The sequence below is a fragment of the Mandrillus leucophaeus genome, unplaced genomic scaffold (assembly GCF_000951045.1).
Source record: "Mandrillus leucophaeus isolate KB7577 unplaced genomic scaffold, Mleu.le_1.0 Scaffold157, whole genome shotgun sequence".
NCBI lineage: Eukaryota > Metazoa > Chordata > Mammalia > Primates > Cercopithecidae > Mandrillus > Mandrillus leucophaeus.
In genome coordinates, this window is record NW_012101554.1 from 4,425,717 (window position 1) to 4,447,349 (window position 21,633).

General features: G+C 45.5%; 1 protein-coding gene across 3 annotated transcripts in view; it reads left to right on the forward strand.

The window, feature by feature from the left end:
* Window positions 1–21,633, forward strand: part of WSCD2 (WSC domain containing 2) — a 126,305-nt gene that overhangs the window by 56,587 nt on the left and 48,085 nt on the right. For all 3 annotated transcript variants that reach the window (XM_011975547.1, XM_011975549.1, XM_011975550.1), the window contains 2 exons: window positions 9,648–10,573; window positions 20,598–20,712. In XM_011975547.1, the coding sequence (XP_011830937.1) occupies window positions 10,192–10,573; window positions 20,598–20,712 (497 nt within the window). In that variant the 5' untranslated portion in view covers window positions 9,648–10,191. The remainder of the gene's footprint in view (window positions 1–9,647; window positions 10,574–20,597; window positions 20,713–21,633) is intronic.

Below are 21,633 nucleotides of genomic sequence, written 5' to 3' on the forward strand. Positions count from 1 at the left end.
CTCAATCTCCTGACCTCATGATCCGCCCGTCTCGGCCTCCTAAAGTGCTGGGATTACAGGCTTGAGCCACCGCACCCGGCCTGCATTTTCAAATATATGATTGTCCCCGCTTTTTAAATAGACTTTTAAAAAGCCATTTTAGGTTCATAGCAAAATTGAGCGGCAAGTACAGAAAGTTCCCATATAACCCCAGACCTTCCTCCAACAGCCTGCCCCTCCATCAACATCCCACACCAGAGTGGTCCATTTGTTACAGTGAATGAACCTACACTGACACATCATTATCACCCAAGTCCCCAGTGTCCATTAGTGCTCACTCTTGGTGTTATACTTTCTGTGGGTTTGGACAAATGTATAATGACATGTGTCCACCACTATAGTATCACACAGAGCAGTTTCACTGTCCTAAAAATCCTATACTCTACCTACTCACCCTCCCTCTAGCCCTCAGCAACCACTGATCTTTTTATTGTCTCCATAGTTTTGCCTTTTCCAGAATATCATATCTTTGGAATTGTACAGTGTGTAGCTTTTTCAGATTGGCTTCTTTCACTTGGTAATATGCATTTAAGTTTCCTCCATGTCAGTTAGCCCTGAATAATACTCCACTGTCTGGATGTACATATTCCTTTGGGTAGATTCCCATGAGCACGATTGCTGGATCGTATGGTAAGAGTAAGTTTTGTTTTATGAGTTGCCCTTTGAAGACTAACTGTAGCTTATTGAGCCCTTTTGGTGTATGTACCTAGCACCATAGTAAGAAAAGACAAATGAAAAGTTTTCTCATTCAGTGCTGTCTATAACCCTGGAAGGCTTGGTCCTACAAGATCAAGGACCCAAGGCTTTGTCAGGTCCTTTGTCTCTTCTTTGTCTCGGTTCAGTGTCTCTTCTCTGCTCAGCTACTTTCTTCTCCTTCTCTTTGCAGACTTAACTTTTGCTCTTTCTTTGGGCATCTGGTGACAGCTCCTGAGGTTACAGGTCCATAGTCTAAGTGATCAGCAAAGATGTGAATGTCTCAAATCCCAACTCCATATTTCTGAGGCCAAGAATGGATTGCCCGTTTTAGATCTGAGCCTACCTATTATCCACCAGCAATGCCAGTGGGAAGGGTAATATGCTGCAAACACAGCGCCTGGGGTCTGCCTCTGTAAGCGAGGGGTGGGTGTCACACACTAGACAGACTCCCCAAAATGTATCCTCCACACCTACCTTAGGTAGTCATCAATCATTGCACCAACTCATTGAATCTTTATCTGTTTCTGAAGTCTGGGCAAAGGGTGTTGTCATGAGAAGAGGTAAATGTTTTGTTTAGTTGGCCAAAGTTGTGGCAGAGAATAATTATGCAAACGGTTAAGAGTGCAGGCCCCAGAGCCAGACTCCCTGGGCTGGAAGCCTGTTCCACCACTTCCTAGCTGTGTGACGCCGCACAGATGACTTAACTGCTCTGATTTCCTCATCTGTAAAACGGAGCAAACAAGTGGAACCTTTCTTATAGGGCTGTTGTAAGGATTACAAGTTACTCTCTAGACAGTGTCTGTCACATAGTTGGTGCTCAATAAATACTAGCCCATATTGTTATTACGATGCTATGTGTTTTAAAAACAGTAGCCCATTTAACCCTCCTGCCTTTCCAGTGAGGCAGGTGGATTGGCCCTATTTTGCAGGTGAGAAAACTAAGTAGCAGAGAGGCCCCTTGCTGAAGATCACACAGCCACCATGACCCTGAGGATGCAGGAGTGTGTGACTCTGGCCCTGAACCCTTTCCACGTTTCCTCTCCGTGGCCATTCCTGTCCACAGTGGCCCAGCCTGACTCCCTGCAACAAGCAAAGATGGCTGTAAAGATTGCCCATGGAGCAAGAGGCACTAGAGTCATTACCCAGAAAAACAAAATTTTAATATTTATTTATAATGGACACCATATGCTCCCTCTGATTTTTTTATTTAATTACATCATGGCAGATGGCTGGGTGTTAAAGGCCATTAAGCTAATGGCACTTTGCCTTCTCATTTATTTTCTTGAGTTTTGGGGAAGATAAATGAAAATGGACATGGTTGGCAGGCTGTGAGCACAGGGTAATGCTGAGTGAGTTTCCTTCCTGGGGACAGAGGGAAGTATGGGGACCCAGGGGATTCTTTCTGGAGGTGGGGTGAGCGAGTGCAGAGGGCAACATACGGGTGTGCCTAGGAACTGGTGACGCTTTCCTGGTGTGTACATGCTTCCTGATCAAAAAAGTGGGAATGTTGTATCAAAGATTCTGCAGAATTGTTGCATCAAAGATATGCAGAACCACAATGTGTCCATCACAAGCATGATGGAATCACTAGACTACAGCACACCCACGAATGGAAGGGTGTGTCCCAGAGGGGGTCCACCACTGTACGGGGTGCAAAAGCCTTCCCTAGGGTTAGTTGGGTTAGTAAAATTCTGGATTTCTAAGACAATGAGTGAACGGATTTGGCATTTATAATGGCATTTCTTCTCAGGCCATTTCATTAAGTCTTTCACTTGCCAAATGACTGGTCCTCCAGCAAGAAGGGTGAGAAAGAACTTTGATTAAAGGAATTGGGGGTTATCTACCTGGAGAAGTGTTTAAGGCATGGCCGTCCATATCTTCAGGCTCAGAAAGGTTCCTTTCATCAAGGCTTGGATTCAACTGAGGGATCAGTGGTTAAGAGAGGGAATAGCTGCCTTTCTGGTCTGCATAGTGTCCGCCATGGCATCATGACACTGAGGCTCAGTTTTGCACTTGAATTCATGCTCCACTTTTTGTGTGCCTGGGAAAGTTACCTAATCTCTGTGAACCTTAGCTTCCTCATCTGTAAAGTGGGTATAATATGCCAATGTCTCATCATTGTTGAAAGGTCCTATATTGCCTTCCAGGGATCTGTATAAAGATTTACATGCAGGATGTTTATCATAGCACTACTTATTTATAAGAGAGGGAAGACTGGAAATATTTTACATGTCTAATGATAAGGAAAAGGTTGAAAAACCATTGATATGATACCATTGATATGCTATGAATAAACCATATTGATTCCTATTCTAAGGAATCAACTATTCCAAGAAATAAATACCACTGATAAGTAGTTCATTTAGGAAATGAAGAGCACACTTACTCCTGTCCTTCCCTGAGTGGGGGAGTTAGACAGGGAAGGGAAGAAATCAATAAAGGGTGTGTTAATGAGTCATCTATTCCAGAGGGTGGTTGAGGTTAAGTCCCACTGGAGAAATACACACTTCAGAGTTATTCCAGCTGAGGAGCAAGGAAGCTGGGGCATTTATACACCAACTCCCATCAGTCATTTGTTGCAGCTGCTTCCAAATGTTAATATTCTCACATGTCTTCCCTGCCAACTACACAAGCACAAAATCATTCAAGGTGCTGGAGAAACCTCTCAGACAACCAGATAAGCATTCAGAATTTAGCTGAATGTGGTGGGTGGGTGGGGCACGTACAGCATCTGTTACAGATCTACCAAACCAACCAAAAAGAAAAGGGCTGACAACATTAAGTGTTGGTGTGGATTTGGAGCAACAGGAATGCTCAAACTGTACTGGAGAAGTTATGACTACAGCAACCTTGGAAAAAAAACTGGCATCTTTTAGGATAATCATAAGATGCTCATACAAAACAAACAAACAAACTAGTGCTTTCACTCCTAGGTATATATGCATCCTACATTAATTCTTATATACATGCATCAGGAGAGAGGTATGGGAATGTCTGCAGCAACTGGCAAGAGGAATCCATTCTACCCAAGCCACATGAGCTGAGAATTAATGAGGGAGAAATTCCATGAAAGAAAATGGAGTCCTTGTATCAGAACAAAGGGGCACTGAACAGGCAAAACCACATGTATTCTCCAGAAATTATTATAAGATGTAGCATTTTCACCTAATATATATAGATATGATATGATACATTTGTATATATTGACTTATTTAGTTCTTACACTAACCGTAGGAGATAAATTATATTACATCATCACTCTATTGATGGGGAAACTGATGCTCAAAGAAGTTAATGACCACCTCAAAGAATGATAGTGGGGATTAAAAGGCATAATGGGAATAAGATGACTGGCACATAGTAAGTGCTCAACAAACACCAGTGACTTCTGATATTTTTATTATTAGAACAAGACTGAAATTTTACCTGGGCTCCCCACCTTCTTGGAAACTTCCCAGATGAGTCTCCTACCCAGAACTCTTAAGAAATCAAACCTTCATGAACCTGGTGTATCAGTAACTATTTCTTGGTGAAGCTTGGGTGGTCAGGGGTCAGTTGGCCGCTGGGCCTGCCCAGTCCCTCCAAACTACCTCTGCCCCCCAAATCAGGTGCTGGGGGTTGTAGAGAGGGAGTCAGCCCCCTACCCAGCCTCACAGGCTTCCATTCTGACCGACTCTAGCCTCTAGAACCTGGAAGGGGGAGGCACCCTTTTACTCCCAGGGGAGGTAAGGAACCACAGGGCAGGCTATGCCTCTGTTTTTCTTTCCCCTGCAGGGCAGCTCTCTCCCGCCCATCTACAAGTTGGCAGCTCAACACCACAGCCTCATTCTGGTGCTAAAAATAGGCTGTGTTTAGACACTTTGAGGCTCCTGCTGGAAACATGAACTGCAGTAACCGAACGCTGCCACTCCCAAAAAGGGGGCCTCTCAGCCTCCTCCCTGTGGAAACTCACGCCAGCCCTGGGAGGGAGGCAGAGTAGAGGTTGTCCACCACATTTAACAGATGGGGAAACTGAGGCTCACAGATGTGTCATGTAAAATAAAAGGGGATGAAGTCGTGATAGCCAGCCCTGGGGATTGTCTCATCGAATCCTCCCCACACCTCTGGGAGGGATGTTCTATGGTTTACTTAACTTTATAGAGAGAAGATGGCAGTTCAGACAGATGAAGGGCCCTGTCTGGACCTCACACCTGTAAGTGAGTGACAGGAGGGGATGTTAATACAATTATGATCCTCAACGTGCTATGAACAAATGGAGACAGAGAGAAGTGACTTGCTGAAGGCCAACAGCCCCCATCTCATCTCACCCAGGGTTGTAGACACATCATCTGTGGATTGGGAAGAAACATCACACCTGCCTTGCAGCTATCCCAGAGGGAGGAGTATGGGAGAACGTAATATAAAACCTTCAAACACAGTGTCCAGCATATAGTAGGTATTCAACAAATTAGTTAGCTTCATTTCCCCATTCCCTTTGAGGCAGAATTTCTGTCTAGAGAGAGATAGCAGAAAGAGACACAATGACAGATAGACTAGAGACTTGGAGAGCTAGAGACGGAGAGAGCAGCAGGAGGGAGAGAATGACAGATGGATGTGGGAGGCAGGGGAGTCTGGGATACCTTTGAGGACATGGGGCTATGGCTCAGCTGAATCTCGGAACCCCTGAACCCCAGAACCACCCAGTGCTGAGTAACACAAGATGCTGCCTCCACAGAGCCCTGGATTTACAGTTCTCCAAGGCTGTCACCTGAGTGTTTTGGCCAGTGTGTGAAGCCACGGTTGTATGTTTGAGCCCTGGGAGGATAAACCTGACTCTTTTTACTTATTTTTCTCTACCAGTGTTTCTTGGGACCCTCCTAGGTACCAAATAGCCTTATCACCTCCATGGGGCTCAGATTCCAGGGGGCTCTTCCTCCGGGTGAGCCCCCGCCTCCTGCTAGCACCGGCAAGATGCTGTGGGGTGGCTCAGTTCAGCACCTTCCCTCCCCAGGAGGAAAGGGAGCTCTGAAAGTTGGGCGTGGGCACAGCCCCCCTCCACATCCCTCCAGCAGATCTCCTTCACTTTCCACATCACCCATGCCTCAGTCTCTTTCTGTTCCCTGCCAGCCCCTAATGAGCTCATTATCCTCTTAAAGCCCATTTGGCACCCACTTAGAGAAGAGATGTGTTGGAATATGAAAGAATGAAGAGGGAACAATGAAAAAGGACTAGACCCAGGAATATCCTCAGAGAGGCAGAAAGCCACAGGGAACACTACAGCTGAAAACTTTGCTGTCTCCAAGTCAGCAAATGTGCTGAGGTGGCAAATGGCTTTCAAGTGTCTCACATGTGCCCCTGAGGGGGCGAGGGTGGCACTTATCTTGAGCATCTCCTGTGCATCAGGTATTCCTCCTACAATGTTTAATCCAGTCCTTCCAGCAATACACTTTTTAGGGGAGAAGTCAAGATCCTTTAGGCCACTTTACACGTGAGGAAACTGAGTCTTGCTGAGAAGAGATGTCTTGCCCCAGTCACTCACCTGGGGGAATGGAAGAGGCAGGATTTGAACCCAGGTCTGTTTGCCTGTGGAATCCACCTCTGTTCTTGCCTGAGTGCCTCTGGAAGGGCTGGTGTCCCCTTGCCCACCCCACGAGGACTGCTGGCTTTTTCTCATCCCAGCCCAGCGGCAGAAACATCTGGCACATGTGTTGGCACGACCATGAAACATCAGTGGATTCTCATGTGCGTTGTTAAGACATAGTCCTGACTCCTGAGCTTGGCATCCAAGGCTTCCCATGGTCTGGCTCCTGCCCACCGCTTGGCTATATTCCCAGCCCACAGTCCCCCGGGCTCCTTTGTTTCTTCCCCCTCAGTGATGCACCCTTATGTGGGCTGTTCCTCTTCCCTGGGCTAACCTTCTGTTGCTCCTTCACCCAGAGAATTTTGACTCCTTTTGCAAGACCTGCTGGCTTAAAGACTCCTGCCTGGGGAAGCCCTCTATGGTCCCCCCAGGCAGTTGCAGATAAAATATATAAATATAATATCTAAAATATATTCATATACATATATATATATATATATATGTACAGTTGTTTGTTTGTTTTTTCTGAGATGGCGTCTAGCCCAGTCGCCCAGGCTGGAGTGCAGTGGCGCTATCTTGGCTCACTGAAAGCTCCGCCTCTTGGGTTCACACCATTCTCCTGCCTCAGCCTCCCGAGTAACTGGGACTACAGCCGCCCATCACTACGCCTGGCTAATTTTTTTTGTATTTTTAGTAGGGACGGGGTTTCACCATGTTAGCCAGGATAGTCTCGGTCTCCTGACCTCGTGATCCGCCCATCTCGGCCTCCCAAAGTGCTAGGATTACAGGCATGAGCCACCGCGCCCGGCCCCCCCACCCTAATATTTCAAGCCAAATTCTGGGAGCTTATGTGCAAGGGCTTTTTTTCTGGGCATATATCTATAGTTGTCGTGAGATCTTCAAAGAGTTACAAGATCAGAATAGACATATGGTTAGGAATATAGGCTTTGAAATCAGGTGGCATTGGGTTTACTACCCTGCTGCCACTTACTAGCTCTGTGACCCTGAACAAGTTACCTAATCTCTCTGATACTCATTCCCCTCTTGTGTAAAAATAGATACACGTCTCCCTCATAGAACTGTTTAAATGAGAGTATTTATATGTGTAGAAGAATGTCTGGCATGTATTAAGTGTTCAATAAACATTAACTATAATATTGACTGCTGTATATTATACACACATCTACTATGAGATTTATCATTGTCTGTCTAGCACAGTAATTGTTTACATTGCTTTCTCCCTCAGTTGACTCTGAATTCTCTGAAAGCAGGGACTGTGAATTATTTATTCCTGCATCTCAAGCACACACATAGTAGGCAATCAGCATATGTTTTTAAATAAATGAAAGAATGAGTGGATGACTGGATGGGTGGAGAGTTGGATGGATGGATGGGCTGCTTTAGTTCAGATAAATAGATGAATGAATGTATAGTTGGACAGATTAATGAATAGATTAATGGTAGGTGGATGGATGGCTCAATGAATAGATGGATAGGTGAACTGCTGGAAGACAGATGGATGGATGGATGGATGGATGGATGGATGGATGGATGGATGGATGGACAGATGGATGAATGGATGGATGGATGGGTGGATGGATGGATGGATGCATGGCTTAATGAATGGGTGAGTAGGTGGACTGCTGGATGACAGACAGATGGATAGATGGATGGCTTAATGAATGGGTGGGTAGGTAGACTGCTGGATGACAGACAGATGGATGGGTAGATGGATGGATGGATAGATGGATTAATGAATGGATGAGTGGGTGGATGCTGAATGATAGACAGATGAATGGTGGATGGATGCATGGATAGGTGGTTGGCTTAATGACTGGATGGGTAGGTGGACTGCTGGATGACAGACGGATGGATAGTTTGACTTTACAAAGGCATGAATTTTTGTCTGTTTTGTTCACTTATTTATTCCAAGTGCCTACGAGGGTGATTGGTGCATAGTATGTGCTCAGTACTTAGTTCTTGAACAAATGAGTTGGCGGACTACGTTAAACCACAGTTAAATGCTGACACTACTATCTGGATTAGGAGAGTATGTTACAATTTGTATCTTCTATTGACTGACTATGGAATCTCAGGCGTTGGCTAAGATGGTCATGGGGCCCCCTGCTGGTGGTAATATGAAAAAGCATTGCCTAAATGGAGTTTCCTGTTTTCTCATTTACATTCTATTTTTCCTCTTGACTGATGATCCTGAACATTTACTCATAAAGCTGTGGTTCTCAACCCTCCATGCTCATAACCATTATCTGAGAGCACCTGGTTACAGCTGTGGGTTGGAAAGGTCAGGAATCGATATTCACCAGGCTCTCAGGTGATTCTGAATCAGTTGTTTCTCAGACCCACATCTGGGAGACCCTGACAAAGGGTGAGCCATGTTGGTAACTGGGAGGCTGTGAGGATCGGCTACTGTTTGGGGAGCTGTCTCTGAATTCTCAAGTGATGTCCAGACTATGTGGGAAAGAGGCAGAGTCAAAGAGGCACTGGTTAAGAGCTGTGATTTGCAATTTGGACTGTCCTGGGTTCAGATCCCAGCTCCATCACTCATCGGCTGTGTGAACTCCTTTTCCTCATCTGTAAGGTAGGGAAATAGTTACCTCCCATAGGAATGTTGGGAGGAATAAAGGAGACAAGTGTAGATGGCTGGGCACAAAGCTGAGCACGTGGTAGACACTCAATAAACACTGAATGGACAAATATGCTGCTAAATAACCCTATTTTCCTTCTTTTTCCTTTTCTTCCTTGGATAGAGGAGAGGGGCTATGGATTTTATTTTTCCCACTAGAATGTGAGCTCTGTGAAAGAGGGGATTTTGCCTCTCCTGCTCACAGCTTAATTTCCAGCACCTAGGACAGTGCCTCACACAAAGTAGGTCTCACTGAGTATTTGTTGGGGGAAAAAAAAAATGAATGAACCTGGTTTGGTTCAGAATTGCCCAGGTTCAGCAGGTAGTCCAGCAAGGACCTTGAAAGTACTTTTCGGACTTAAGGTAATCCTTGGATCAGTGTATATTTGACAAATATATAGTAAGTATGGAGCAAAGCAAACCACTGGCCCATGAAAACCTGTGCTTGTCCAAGATGAAGTTTGTCCCCAAATCAGGGCCCACTATGATCCAGGCCCCCAAATTCCCAGTTTGGTGTCAAGAAAAAGGCAGTGTTCTGGAAGACTCAGGGATGCTCTTTATCCAACACTGCTCTTAAGCCTTTTCATGCCATTGGTGGTTTCCTCCCTCTCCAGGCCTCTGCATTTCCCTCTAGGATGCTCAAGAACCCTGTGGGTTCTGTGCTTTGGTGAAGGGGCTTCTCATGCCTGTGTCTCCGCTGTTTTGCAGGTGGCATCCCTGAATCCTGACTGGATGGAAGCCCACCAGCTTCTGTTCCCATGAGGTAGAAAGGCCAAGCTTGGTCTTCAGCTGGGGAAGAGGCCAGAAACAAGGCCCCTGGCAAAATAACCCAGATCCATTGGCCTGAGGAGCAGAGAAAGGGTGAGAAGTGAACTGCAGCTGCTGGTAACCCTCAGAAACCTTCTCTGATTGCTATTCTCACAGTTCTTTGGGAAGACTCTGAAGTGAAGAACAATATGTAGGAAAATGGGACCAACTCATGTGTGTTCTGAGCCTCAAAACCCCTTTCTTGGCCCAAAGAAGCTCACCTTGAATTTGGGAGGGCTGGTAAGCTCCATCCTTTCTCATGACCTCAGCCAAGCATTGAACTTGCCCTCCCCTTCTGGCCTTGGTGATCACTTTTTCGGGAAAAGTGAGACTGAGGACTCTCAGGTGTTCCATCCCTAAGAAAAGCTTGGGAAACCAAGCCCCTTCCGTCCCCTTCCAAGCACCCCAGCCAAGCCCCAGAGAGCCAGTCCGGAATGATCCCGCTATGGCCAAGCTCTGGTTCAAATTCCAGCGGTACTTCCGCCGGAAACCTGTGCGCTTCTTTACCTTCCTGGCACTCTACCTGACTGCCGGGAGCCTTGTCTTCCTTCACTCTGGCTTTGTGGGCCAGCCCGCTGTCTCGGGGAACCAGGCGAACCCCGCGGCCGCAGGAGGCCCGGCTGAGGGTGCTGAGCTGCCCTTCTTAGGCGACATGCATCTGGGCAGAGGTTTCCGGGACACCGGTGAAGCCTCGAGCATCGCTCGCAGGTACGGACCCTGGTTCAAGGGCAAGGATGGGAATGAGAGAGCCAAGCTTGGCGACTACGGTGGAGCCTGGAGCCGAGCCCTCAAGGGGAGGGTTGTCCGGGAGAAGGAGGAAGAGCGAGGTAAGAGCGAGAAACATCTGGACACTGAGGGGTTGGGGAGAAGGGAGGAGATACTAACAGTATAATAACAGCTGTCAGTTTTCAGTGTTTAATAGGAACCAGCTGTCATATAGTTGTAGCTATAAATAAATAGTGCCTTCCATTATCACCCCCATTGCACAGAGGAGAAAATTGAAGCTCAGAGGGATGAAGCAGCTTGCCCAAGGTCATACAGCTTGTCAACAGGCAAGTTTGGATTTAAATTCCACATCTATCAGAGGTCAAAGTCTGACTCTCCCCTGCAGCCTTTCACAGTCCTTGTTAAATATACATGAAAATAAAAACAGTTAGCATTTATTGGGTACTTACTAGGCACCAGTACTGTTTCCAAGCACTTTACATATATAGAAACATCACCACAACTCTAGGTGATATATTTTATTTATTCAGATTTTAAAGATGAGGAAAGTGAGGTACCAAGAGCACAAGATTACACAGATAAGTGGCAGAGCTTCTGCTCCACCAGACTGTCTCTCAGTCCGTCTTGCTGGGTCCCTTGGTGATGGATCCCAGGGGACACCATTGCCCTCGATAGACTTCATTGCATTTTCTCGGCCATTTATAATCTAAAAAGGCTTTTCTTCATGAGTGCACCACCTTATTTGATTTTCACTGCACTTCATGGGCTTAAACAAGGCCCCTATGATCCTGTGCCCAGTTAACAGATGTGGAAACCAAGGATTGAAGAAGGGAAGACACTTGCTCAAAGCTGCGCAGCTGGTCAGCAGCAGGAATGGAGTTTAAATCTGGCCTGAACACTCAGTTTTCTAAGCCTGTCTCCTAGAGTCCACTGGCATCTACCCATCCAACCAGCATGCTAGGGAGGAACCCACAACCCCTACAATTCATGAGATTAACACAAATGGACATTTCAGAAATCTGGGCCAGATGGTTTGGGAGAATAAACTACCAATCAAGGCAGATGGAAAACTTCACTAGCCTTTGTGTTCTACTGTGATTCAACTCATAAAAAACCCTTCTCCTATTGTGGAAGGGAGCAGGATTAATGCAACACGCTCTCCTGCCCCAGTCTCCCCCTCCCCCTGGCCTTGGAACCATCTAGAAGACTCTATCTTTCTGCCCTTAGGAATTTCCTAGACTTCTGCCTCTTCAAGAACCAATGTTCACAGGGAGGCAAAGGAGATGTTGGAGGTGGCAGAATGGATCAGGGGATGTGGATTCATATTCCAGCTCCACCCCCACCAGCCATGTGGCCCAGGCAAATGGTTTTACCTTTTCAGGACTCAGTTTTGAAATCTGTAAAATGGGGATTTTACTGGATGCTCCTGAGAGTTCAACGAAACAAGAGTCATGAAAGCCTAGCACTGAGTAGGTGCTTAGAGGTACTCAGGAAGTGCTCCTGGGATCTCCCTGGGGATCATCTTATAGATGTAAGTGAGATGTGAGGTGCTGCACCCCAGCCACTCCAGACTCCATTCTGGACTTTGAAAGCCCCAAAGTCCTTGCCAGCTTACACCTTGGGATATGCTCCCCATAATGCTTAGGACAAATTCCAGACCCCTCCCATAGTCCAACTCTCCAACCTCATCTTATAACCCCACTCCCCTCATCATGCTCTGCCCCACTGTCCCTGCAGTTCATTGAACACACCAAGCCTGTTTCTACCTTAAGATCTCTGTATATGCAGTGCCTTCTATCTTGGATGCCATCTCCCCAGATGTTTGCACAGCTTCCTTCTTCCTTTCCTTCAAGTCTTCAATCAAACCTCACTTTCCCATAGAGACTGTCCCAGAGCATCCTAACTCAAATAACCCCACTTCCTACCCAGTCACAACCACATTCCCCGACTCTATTTTCATCATAACACTGAACGCCATCTGAAAGCATCTCATTTACGTGTTTGCCTCTTTGTTTAAGATCAACCTGTTCTACTGGACTGTCAGCTCCAGGAGGGCAGGGCTATTGCCTGTCTGTATTCTATCAGCACCCAGGAGAGCACCTGGCTCAGTGCTGTTGCTGAACACCTATTTGTTGAATGGGTGAATGACTGGATGAATAAACGAATGAATGACTATCCCTCTGCCTGGAGTACCTTTACAGGGCTAGCTCTACTCTTCCTCCAAGTCTCAGCTTTGCTAATCTTCAAGAAATTTTCCCTGATCCCCTTACAGGCTTGATCAAATGTTCCTCCTCTATGCTCCCTGACATGGCCCTTATATTAATGGCAATTGTGTATGTTTGTCCACGTCCCCTGATAGAATATGAATTCCTTGTGGCGTAGATGTTACAGAAATGACGTTGTCTCTCATTTGTTGTAACAATGAAATACTGTCATCAATACCACCAATAATAATTAACATTTCTTGCACCAACCACTTGTCTATTTGCTTTTCATGTATTATTTGAATGAAATGATATATGTAACATGGTTATAATATCCTCTGGCTTATAATAATAGGTCACTTAATAGTTGCTGTCCTTGTTATTCGTAGTAATATTAGCTGATATCTAGTGAATGATCATTACAGGCTAGACCACGTTATGTGTTTCATTGACTCATTCAATTACTACAACTCAGTAAGTTAGGGATTGTTATTCCATTTCAGAGATGGCAAAAACTGAGATCCAGAAAGAAATCACTTACCCTAGTTTACACAGGTCAATAGTGGAAGAACCAAGGTTTAAAACAAGGTCTGTTTAATTCCAAAGCTTGTGGGCTTTCTTCTATACCATGCCAATTGCACCCCCACCATGCCTTATCCAGCAATCTTATATATTTTATGAAGTGCAGAGAGAAGGAAGAGAAAATAAGAACATAGCCCCGAGGCCAGGGCTCTCAGCAGACAGCCTTTGGAATCAGGCAGTGTTATTAAGAAAACACAAATCCAGCCTGTCCTTGATTAACTTATTCAGAGTTCAGCAAGGAAAGACAACATATTAGATTAATGCTAATAAAAATGAGACGTTTCTTCGACCTGACGCTAAACTCATTTGGTTTTCTCCAAAGCTGGCGAGGGCTCTGCTTGATGCAGTGATGCAGGACTCAAGCTGTAGAGGATTCAGAGCCCATCATGGCCCAGGAGTGGGAGGCGAGGAGCTGCACCCAGGCTGGGCTGAGGCTGGGCAGGAGTCTGAGTTCCTTGGTGTGACTGACACCTACCATACGCCAGTCATTTACCTAGGACTGTCTAGGTTCACATGACCCTGTGAGAGCCTGTACTTTGAGTAGCCAAATCAGGGTTCAAATCCCAGTCCTGCAACTTGCTGGCTGTGCAGCCTTGGGCAGGTCGCTTCACCTTTCTGACACGCCATTTCCTCTTTGGGATAAAAAGTACTTAACATCAGATGACATTGTGATGATTACATAAGGTAAATTCAGCATGTGCTCTCTAAGTGCCAGTGTTATTCAAAGCATTTACATCTATTACATCACATAATCCTCATAGTAATGACGGAAGATAGACACTGTTATTAACTCCATCTTACAGGAGGGAAACTCAGGCACAGAGAAGTTAAGTAACTTGCCCAAGATTACCCACCTGGGGGAGGGAGCAAACCAGTATGTGAACCCAGGTGTTGTGAGTCTCACACCTGAACCTCAATCACTACATCACGTCACTTCTTAGTGTACAGAAAGTACATGCCAGCTATTATTATTATAATAAGCTGGCATGCCACCTTAACACATGCCAGTTATTATTATTTGTACTGTAATTTTGCAGGAGAAAATGGGGGAATAGAGGTAACGTGACTTTCCTAAAGTCACACAGCTAATCTGGGGCAGAGCCAGGAGCCAAACCCACTTTGACTTCAAAGGCTGTGCTGCTTCTATTTCCATGAGATTACAGAGAGGCTTGGGCTGGGTGTGAAGGTGGTCATGGGAAGATTTAGTCTGCATTTTTTTGGAAGGATAGCAGGAGCACCCACTTCCCATCTCCTCCAGCTGAAGATACAATGGCTGCAGGTTACTAAAGTGCTCTGTGTCAGGGACTGTTTGTCCATATTCTCCTTTCAACTTCATATCAGGTAAAAATATTGAGTGCCATTTCATGGATGAAGAAACAGAGACTCAGAGAGGTTCAATTATTTGCCCAATATCATACAGCTGCCAAGAGGCAGAACTGACTCCAGCCCAATTTGATCAGAGTCCAAAGCCCTTATTCTTAACCACTGGACTTATACTACCTCTTTCTTAAAATATATGATCTCTAACTCCATTCATTCATTTATTCATTCATTCATTCCATATTTATCAAACACCTACTACGTGCCCAGATCTTTGCTGGGAGGTGGAGATACAGGAATGATTCAAGCACAGGTTGTGAATATTCCTCAGTGGAAAAAGCTGTGCTTTTCCCCATTGTAGCACCTTTTCATTTCATTACAAATTCTTCTACAATAATCCAAAATTATTTCTAACTTGAAAAAAATAATAGACAATACCAACAAAATTTAGAAGAGTTTTGGGGGACTCAAAAGGAGGGACCCCATTCAGTCATGGAGTATCATAGCTGGCTTTCTGGGAGAGGAGATGGGTAAGCTTAGTATGTAGGATCCTTAGGCCTTGACCAAAGTGGGTGGTGCATCCCTTCTGCCCTGGGAAAGCCTAGATATGAGCAGGAAATTCCATCACCGGTACAAAGAAACCCGGGCAGCACTGGGCGTTCTTCTGGAGGGACCACCTTCCAGGGTTTCAGAGAATTCCCAGAAGGAGAAAAATTGTTTCTTGTGCCTTCCTTCTGTGTCAGACCCTGTGATAGGCTCAATGCATCAAATTAATGTTACTTAGGCCACTCTTAACAATATCTTTGTATTAGCTTTCTCAGGCTGCTATAACAAAGTATCACACACTGGGCGGCTTGAACAACAGATACCTATTCTCTCACAGTTCTGGAGGCCAGAAATCTGAAGTCAGGGTGTTGGTAGGGCCATGCGCTCTCAAAGGCTCAAAGGGAGACTCTGTTCCATGCCTTTCTCCTGGTTTCCAGTGTTCTCGGCCATCCTCAGCAACCCCTGGCTTGCAGCCACATTACTCCAGTCTCTGCTTCCGTTTTCACATGACCATCTCCTTTGTGTCTGTGTCTTCATATAGCCTTCATCCGCCTCTGTGTCTTCATATAGCCATCTCGTTATAAGGACACCAATCATATTGGATTGGGACCCAACCTACTCTTTAGCCTCATAACAAAATTCCATCTGCAATGATCCTATTTCCAAATAAGGCCACATTCTAAGGAACTGGGAGTCAAGACTTCAACATGTCATTTGGGGGGTGGGGGGCCACAGGGCACACAATTCAGCGTAACAACCCTAGTTGAATTTTTGCTCCCACTTTTCAGGTGGAGAACTGCACCTCCAAGAGCTTGAGTAATATTTGAGGCTATTGCAGCATCATGTGTGAGATTTGAACCCAGATCTGGTTGACTCCAGTACAGCGTGAGGCCTCCTGTTTGTGAATCTGTTCACAAATTATAAATCAGAGGCATACAAATTAGTTCATGTTTAGCTACCCTTTTAACAAATCACCTTCATCGAAGAGAGCAAAATTTCAGGAAAAGATTAATTGAAGCAAAAGAAAAAAGTAAAGGGGAAAAAAAACTACCACCAGGAGAGTTCTTTTCAGATGCTGGTTTCTGTACTGGAGATAAATAGCCCAACTGGGGTGACTTTGCCATTTCAGCAGTCTTCAGACCGCTGTGGAGACGAGCTGATAGATTGTGTGAACTCGGCCATTAATCCACCCTCAAGTGGCCTGTGATTTTGTCCCTGTTTTACATATTTGACCTCCTGTCTCTGAGAGATTCTGCTACCACAGCAGGATTTGAAGGTGGAGCCCTGAGGAATGGCTGAAGAGGACTTTAGCGGGCTGGCAGTAACCATGCTAATGAGCTCAGCAGGGTGATACAACTCTGAGGGCAGGAACCATGGTTGTATTGGTCGCAGCCTGCACCAAATCTTTCCCAGGACAGGAGGGACACTGGCTCAATATTGATATCCTGATCCATGGAGCTCAGACCATTAATCAGGCCATGATGCATAACATGCCTGCGTTTTCCAAAAGCATTAATAAAGGACTATGTATCTTCCTCTCCCTCCTGTTGACAGATAAGGAAACAGAGGGTCATTCATTCATTCAACAAGTCTTTGAGCACCTGTTGTGTGGGACATCTCAGCCTGATGCCTGGTCTGGTGCGAGGGTGAGGAAGGGGATAGAACACCATTTAAAAGCTCAGGCGTATAAAAAAGAATAAGATCATGTTTCTTGCAGGAACACGGATGGATCTGAAGGCCATTATTCTTAGCAAACTAATGCAGGAACAGAAAACCAAATACCGCATGTTTCCACTTTTAAGTGGGAGCTAAATGATGAGAACACATGGACACAAAGAGGGGAACAACAGACACTGGAGACTACTTGAAGGTGCAGGGCGGGAGGAGGGAGAAGAGGAGAAAATATAACTATTGGGTACTACGCTTAATACCTGGGTAACAAAGTAATTTGTACAACAAACCTCGTGACACGAGTTTACCTATATAACAAACCTGCACACGTACCCTGCACTTCAAATAAAGCTTAAAAATAAATAACTAAAAGCCCAGGCTTTCGGGAAGATGGACCTATGGTAAAAACCCCAGATCTTCTCCCAAGAAACCACCCCACTTCCCAGCTCCATCCTCCTCCTGGGCAGGTCTCTCTGGGGAGACACCTCCTCCCAAGACATCTCCTCCCAATCGTGGACTCAGTGTGGCATATAGGAAGGGGCAACTTTGAATAGATAGACCTGGGCATGGATTTGGTCTGAGACCCTCACTGTGGGGTGGACTCGGGCAAGTTGCTAAGCTTGAGTATCAGTGTAGTAGTTACTGTTCCCCCGCATCCTGGTGCCAAGGGACAAAAATCCACCTTGAACCAGCTTAAGCTAAAGACGAAAATGCATTGTGTCATGTCATCAAACTACAGCAGTGGCTCTGCTGGACTGGATTTTTTAAATGAATAATTGGTGGCCTTCTTCCTGTCACTCTCATCTCTGCTCTTCTATGCCTTGGCTTGTTTGTTCTCCTACACAGACTGGCCTTGGTGCCAGGGATTGGGCTGGTGGTAGCTCTGGGGTTATAGCACCTGGGAGAGGCAGATTTCTTTCTCCCAGCTTTACTCTATCAGAATGCAACAAATGGGTCATGTGTCCTTCCTTGAAGCAATCACTGGCTGCTGGGATGGGCAATATGTTTGACCCTGCCAAGGTCATCACGTCTCCTGTGGTCAGGGAAAGTAAGGTCTGCTGATGGAAAAACCTATGTAGAGCAGATGCTTTGAAGGCACAAACAGTCCACTACAGTCCACCCCTTCACTCCATGGTGGACATGCAATGGACATACCCACATACATCTTTACTCCCATTAATTTGCTTACAAAAATCTTATCTAACATGACCACTGTTCCATAGGTAGCCAAATGTGCCTATCCTCACCTTAAGGTGAAGTCACCCAAAGTCCTATGACATCCAACTTCAAGCCCAGCATTTCTGCAGCATGAGCATTCCTCCCCTTCAGGTGTTGGGGTGGCCAAAGAGAAATGAAACTTCCTCAAGTGTAAGATGGTTGGAGGACAGACCTGGGCTTTAATTTTAAGTCAAATGCTATAAGCTGTAGGTACGTGGGCAGATGACATAGGTTCCCATTGCATTTTGAAAAGAGGAAAAGCAGATGTAACATGAGTAGTTACCAGTCAGAACACACACCATATGCCCAAACTAAGACGTGCTTCTAAGGTAAACAGATAGAAGAGTCACTATGATCAGTTCCCTCATCTCTAAAATGGGTTCATAAGAAGTTTGTGAAGATTGAATTTTTAAAACATGAGACATGGCCCACAGTAAATTAGATAGCACGTAGTAGGTGTTCAATACATGAGTTTTGTCTCCTCTGTTTCTGTCTTTGTCTCTCTCTGTCATACACACACACACACCACACACACACACACACACATACACACAATCTGCTGATCTGATGACAAAGACCTCAGGCCACCAAAATAAACCAAACTTTACCCCCTCTCTTCCCTTCCTTCTCTTCCCTCCCTACTCCATCATCCCTCCTTCCTTCCTTTTCTTCCTTCTCGTTCTCCCTCCAGCACCCTCTATTTTTCCCTCCCGCCTATCCTACAGTGCATCTTTAGACACTCAGTCCTCTAGGGAATGGCTGAATTGAAGTTAGTGTGCAGCCCTTGACCACATGGCCACAGAGTGCTCTCTCCCAGCTCAGGTATGAACAGCATTCGTGCTCCAAGTCAAGGGCTGTGACTCCATCTGTGGTGGGAGGGGCACGCGCTGTTGAACAAGCACAGAGACAAGACCTGGGCTTCTCCAGGGCTGTCACTGTCTGGTGTGCCTGCTCCAGGGAGGCAATGTTTCTTTTAAAGATGGACTCTTCTTAGTCGAGCAAATCACCTCTGTCTTATGAAGGAAATTCAAGGTGATCAGGTCAAGACACATCTCCAGCGGGGCTGAAAAAATAGTGCACTTAGCAGAGCTGTGTCCAGGGGAGTGACTGCTCAGTAATGAGCCTGCATTCTCTGCTAGATCCTGCTCTCCACCACAAGGAAGCGGGGAAAGAAGTTCACAGTTTAAACTAGACAGTGGTCTAGCCAAGGAAGCAATTCAATGGCATTTAGTATTTTCTTCAATCATTCCATATAAGGGACATTTAATTCCAAGTGCTGGCTGGATCTTCGGTCTAACCTCCAGTTACTGATTTGGGGGTCTCGCAGACCTGGATTTAAACCTTTATTCTGTGCACAATTAGCTGTGGGTCATAGGGAGGCCACTTCACCTTTCTGGGTCACTGTTAAATCATCTAAGATAAGAGCATGACAATGTCAATGTTCTCCACTTCACATGGGGGCATTACAAAGATCCCCCCACTCAAAAAGCAAGCAGTTCGGAACACAGGCTCTGAAGCCAGATTGCTTTGCTTCAATTCTGAATCCACATGTATGAGCTGTGTTACTCTGAGCAAGTGACTTCTCCGGGCCCTTTTCTCTTCTGTATAAAATGGTAATAATATTCTCATAGGATCACTGTAAGGATGCAAGGAGACAATGTATGTAAAGCACTTACCAAAGTGAATGTCCAAATAATAATAATAATAATTTTAAAAACATATGGGAAAAGACATTATAAACTGTGAAGTGCTATTTTCATGTATGGGGGTTACTATTTACCATAAAGTACAGGGAAAATGTTTACTACTTGAAGAAAACTAAGTTATGATATATAATTGGATGGCTATTTCACTTTATTTAAAATTTTCCTTTGAATGGAAACATTCACTTTGACCCACAATAGAGACAAACTGTAAAGTACTTTCCACAGCACTGTGAATGGCCAGTTTCTTATTCTACTCACCTTAGTTTGATGCCTATCATATGCAAGACACTATGGTAGAAACTTTTACATAAATCATTCTATTTTAACCTCATTGGATTGTTATTTTTGTTCCTGATTCAAATAAAGCTAGGTCTCTGAAAGGTTAACTGACTTAAACTTACTAGGCTTATGCTAGGAAGTAAACAAAGTGAAACGAGGACCTAGACCTTGAGATAGCTAAGTCCAGGGCACTTTCCAAGGAAAACTAAATGTCTTAAGGCAGCTTGTAGACACAGTAACATGTTATCAAATGTTAAGCCTCTTAGAGCTGTCTTAATGCAAGAAATAGGAAGCTGTGTTTGGTGCTTAGGGAGTGGCCTTGGCTTAGGTTCCTGGATGCCCAGCTGTCACTAGGTGACCTCAACGGCTTGGCTGCAGCCCACAGAAGGCTTCCCTCCTCTCTGTTGGTCTCCACTGCCCTGATTAGACCAGGTTCTGCCAAGACAAATGACTTTCACTCTCTCATTTCTGCCCAAAGGAAGGACTTGACATTAAAAGGTCAACAAGGTCACATAACCAGAGACACACTGGTGAGGCTTCCCCCTATAACCCTTGCAGCTTTGTCCCCAGCCACCTCTGACTTTTTCCTTTCCCCAAAGCCAAGTACATCGGCTGCTACCTGGATGACACCCAGAGTCGGGCCCTTCGAGGAGTGTCCTTTTTTGACTACAAAAAGATGACCATCTTCCGTTGCCAGGACAACTGTGCTGAACGGTAGGGCCCCAGCATCCAAGACTTGTCCATTTCAGGCCCTTCCTTCTAAGATTCCTGCCTGTGGCATTCTTTGCCCTGCTATGGGAGGGTGTGTTGAAGGGTGAGCACGTGACCACAGGAAAGGTTGATGCAAAGGTGTGTGTGCATTGTGTGTATGTGCATGAGCACATCCACACAACTGTGGACTGTTCAAGAGTTGGTCTATGGGAGTTTGTGGTTGTGCCACTGTGTCACACTGTGTCTAGGAACAATTTTGTAGCAAACAGAGTACAGGGTCAGCTAGCTGTGTTTGTGAGCCTAATGCCAATATGCAATGATCTTTAAATAATAGTGACCGTGTATGCAGGAGTCTTTGTGAATATGTGTGCAAGGGCCCAGGATGGTGCTTGTGTGTGTAGGTGTCTGATTGCATTTGTTGAATGTGCAACCCTGTGTTGAGAGCATGCAAGGTTGTGAAGAATTGCACACAACTTAGAAATGCACCATTAGGTGTGCGCGTGCATGCAGATGAGGGCTGTGAGCATAAAGCTTGCAAGATGTCCACACGAAGGGTAAGGTGAAGGTATCTAATAGTTTCTCAATATATAAACTCCTTGTTTTTCTCCAACGGAGAAACACTTACCTGTTCAGACAGTGTTTTCCAATCTAAGAGGACAACGATGGTTTTTATTAGACATGCACTGGGAGTAGGGTGGAGAGAGTTGACGTTTTGAGAGTGGACAAGTCCCCAGAGACCTGGTGAACAGGGACAGGACCCCTGGGGGTACCATGGGGCTGAGCTGAGCTTCTCTCCTTGTTTCTTGGGCCCCTTGACCTTGTAGTGGCTCATGAAGAAGCTCTAATATGCTCACCTCCAGGCTCCAGCTGGCTGTCTCTGACAGTCACAAGCTCTGCCAACCTCAGCTGCATGCCTGGTGTGGA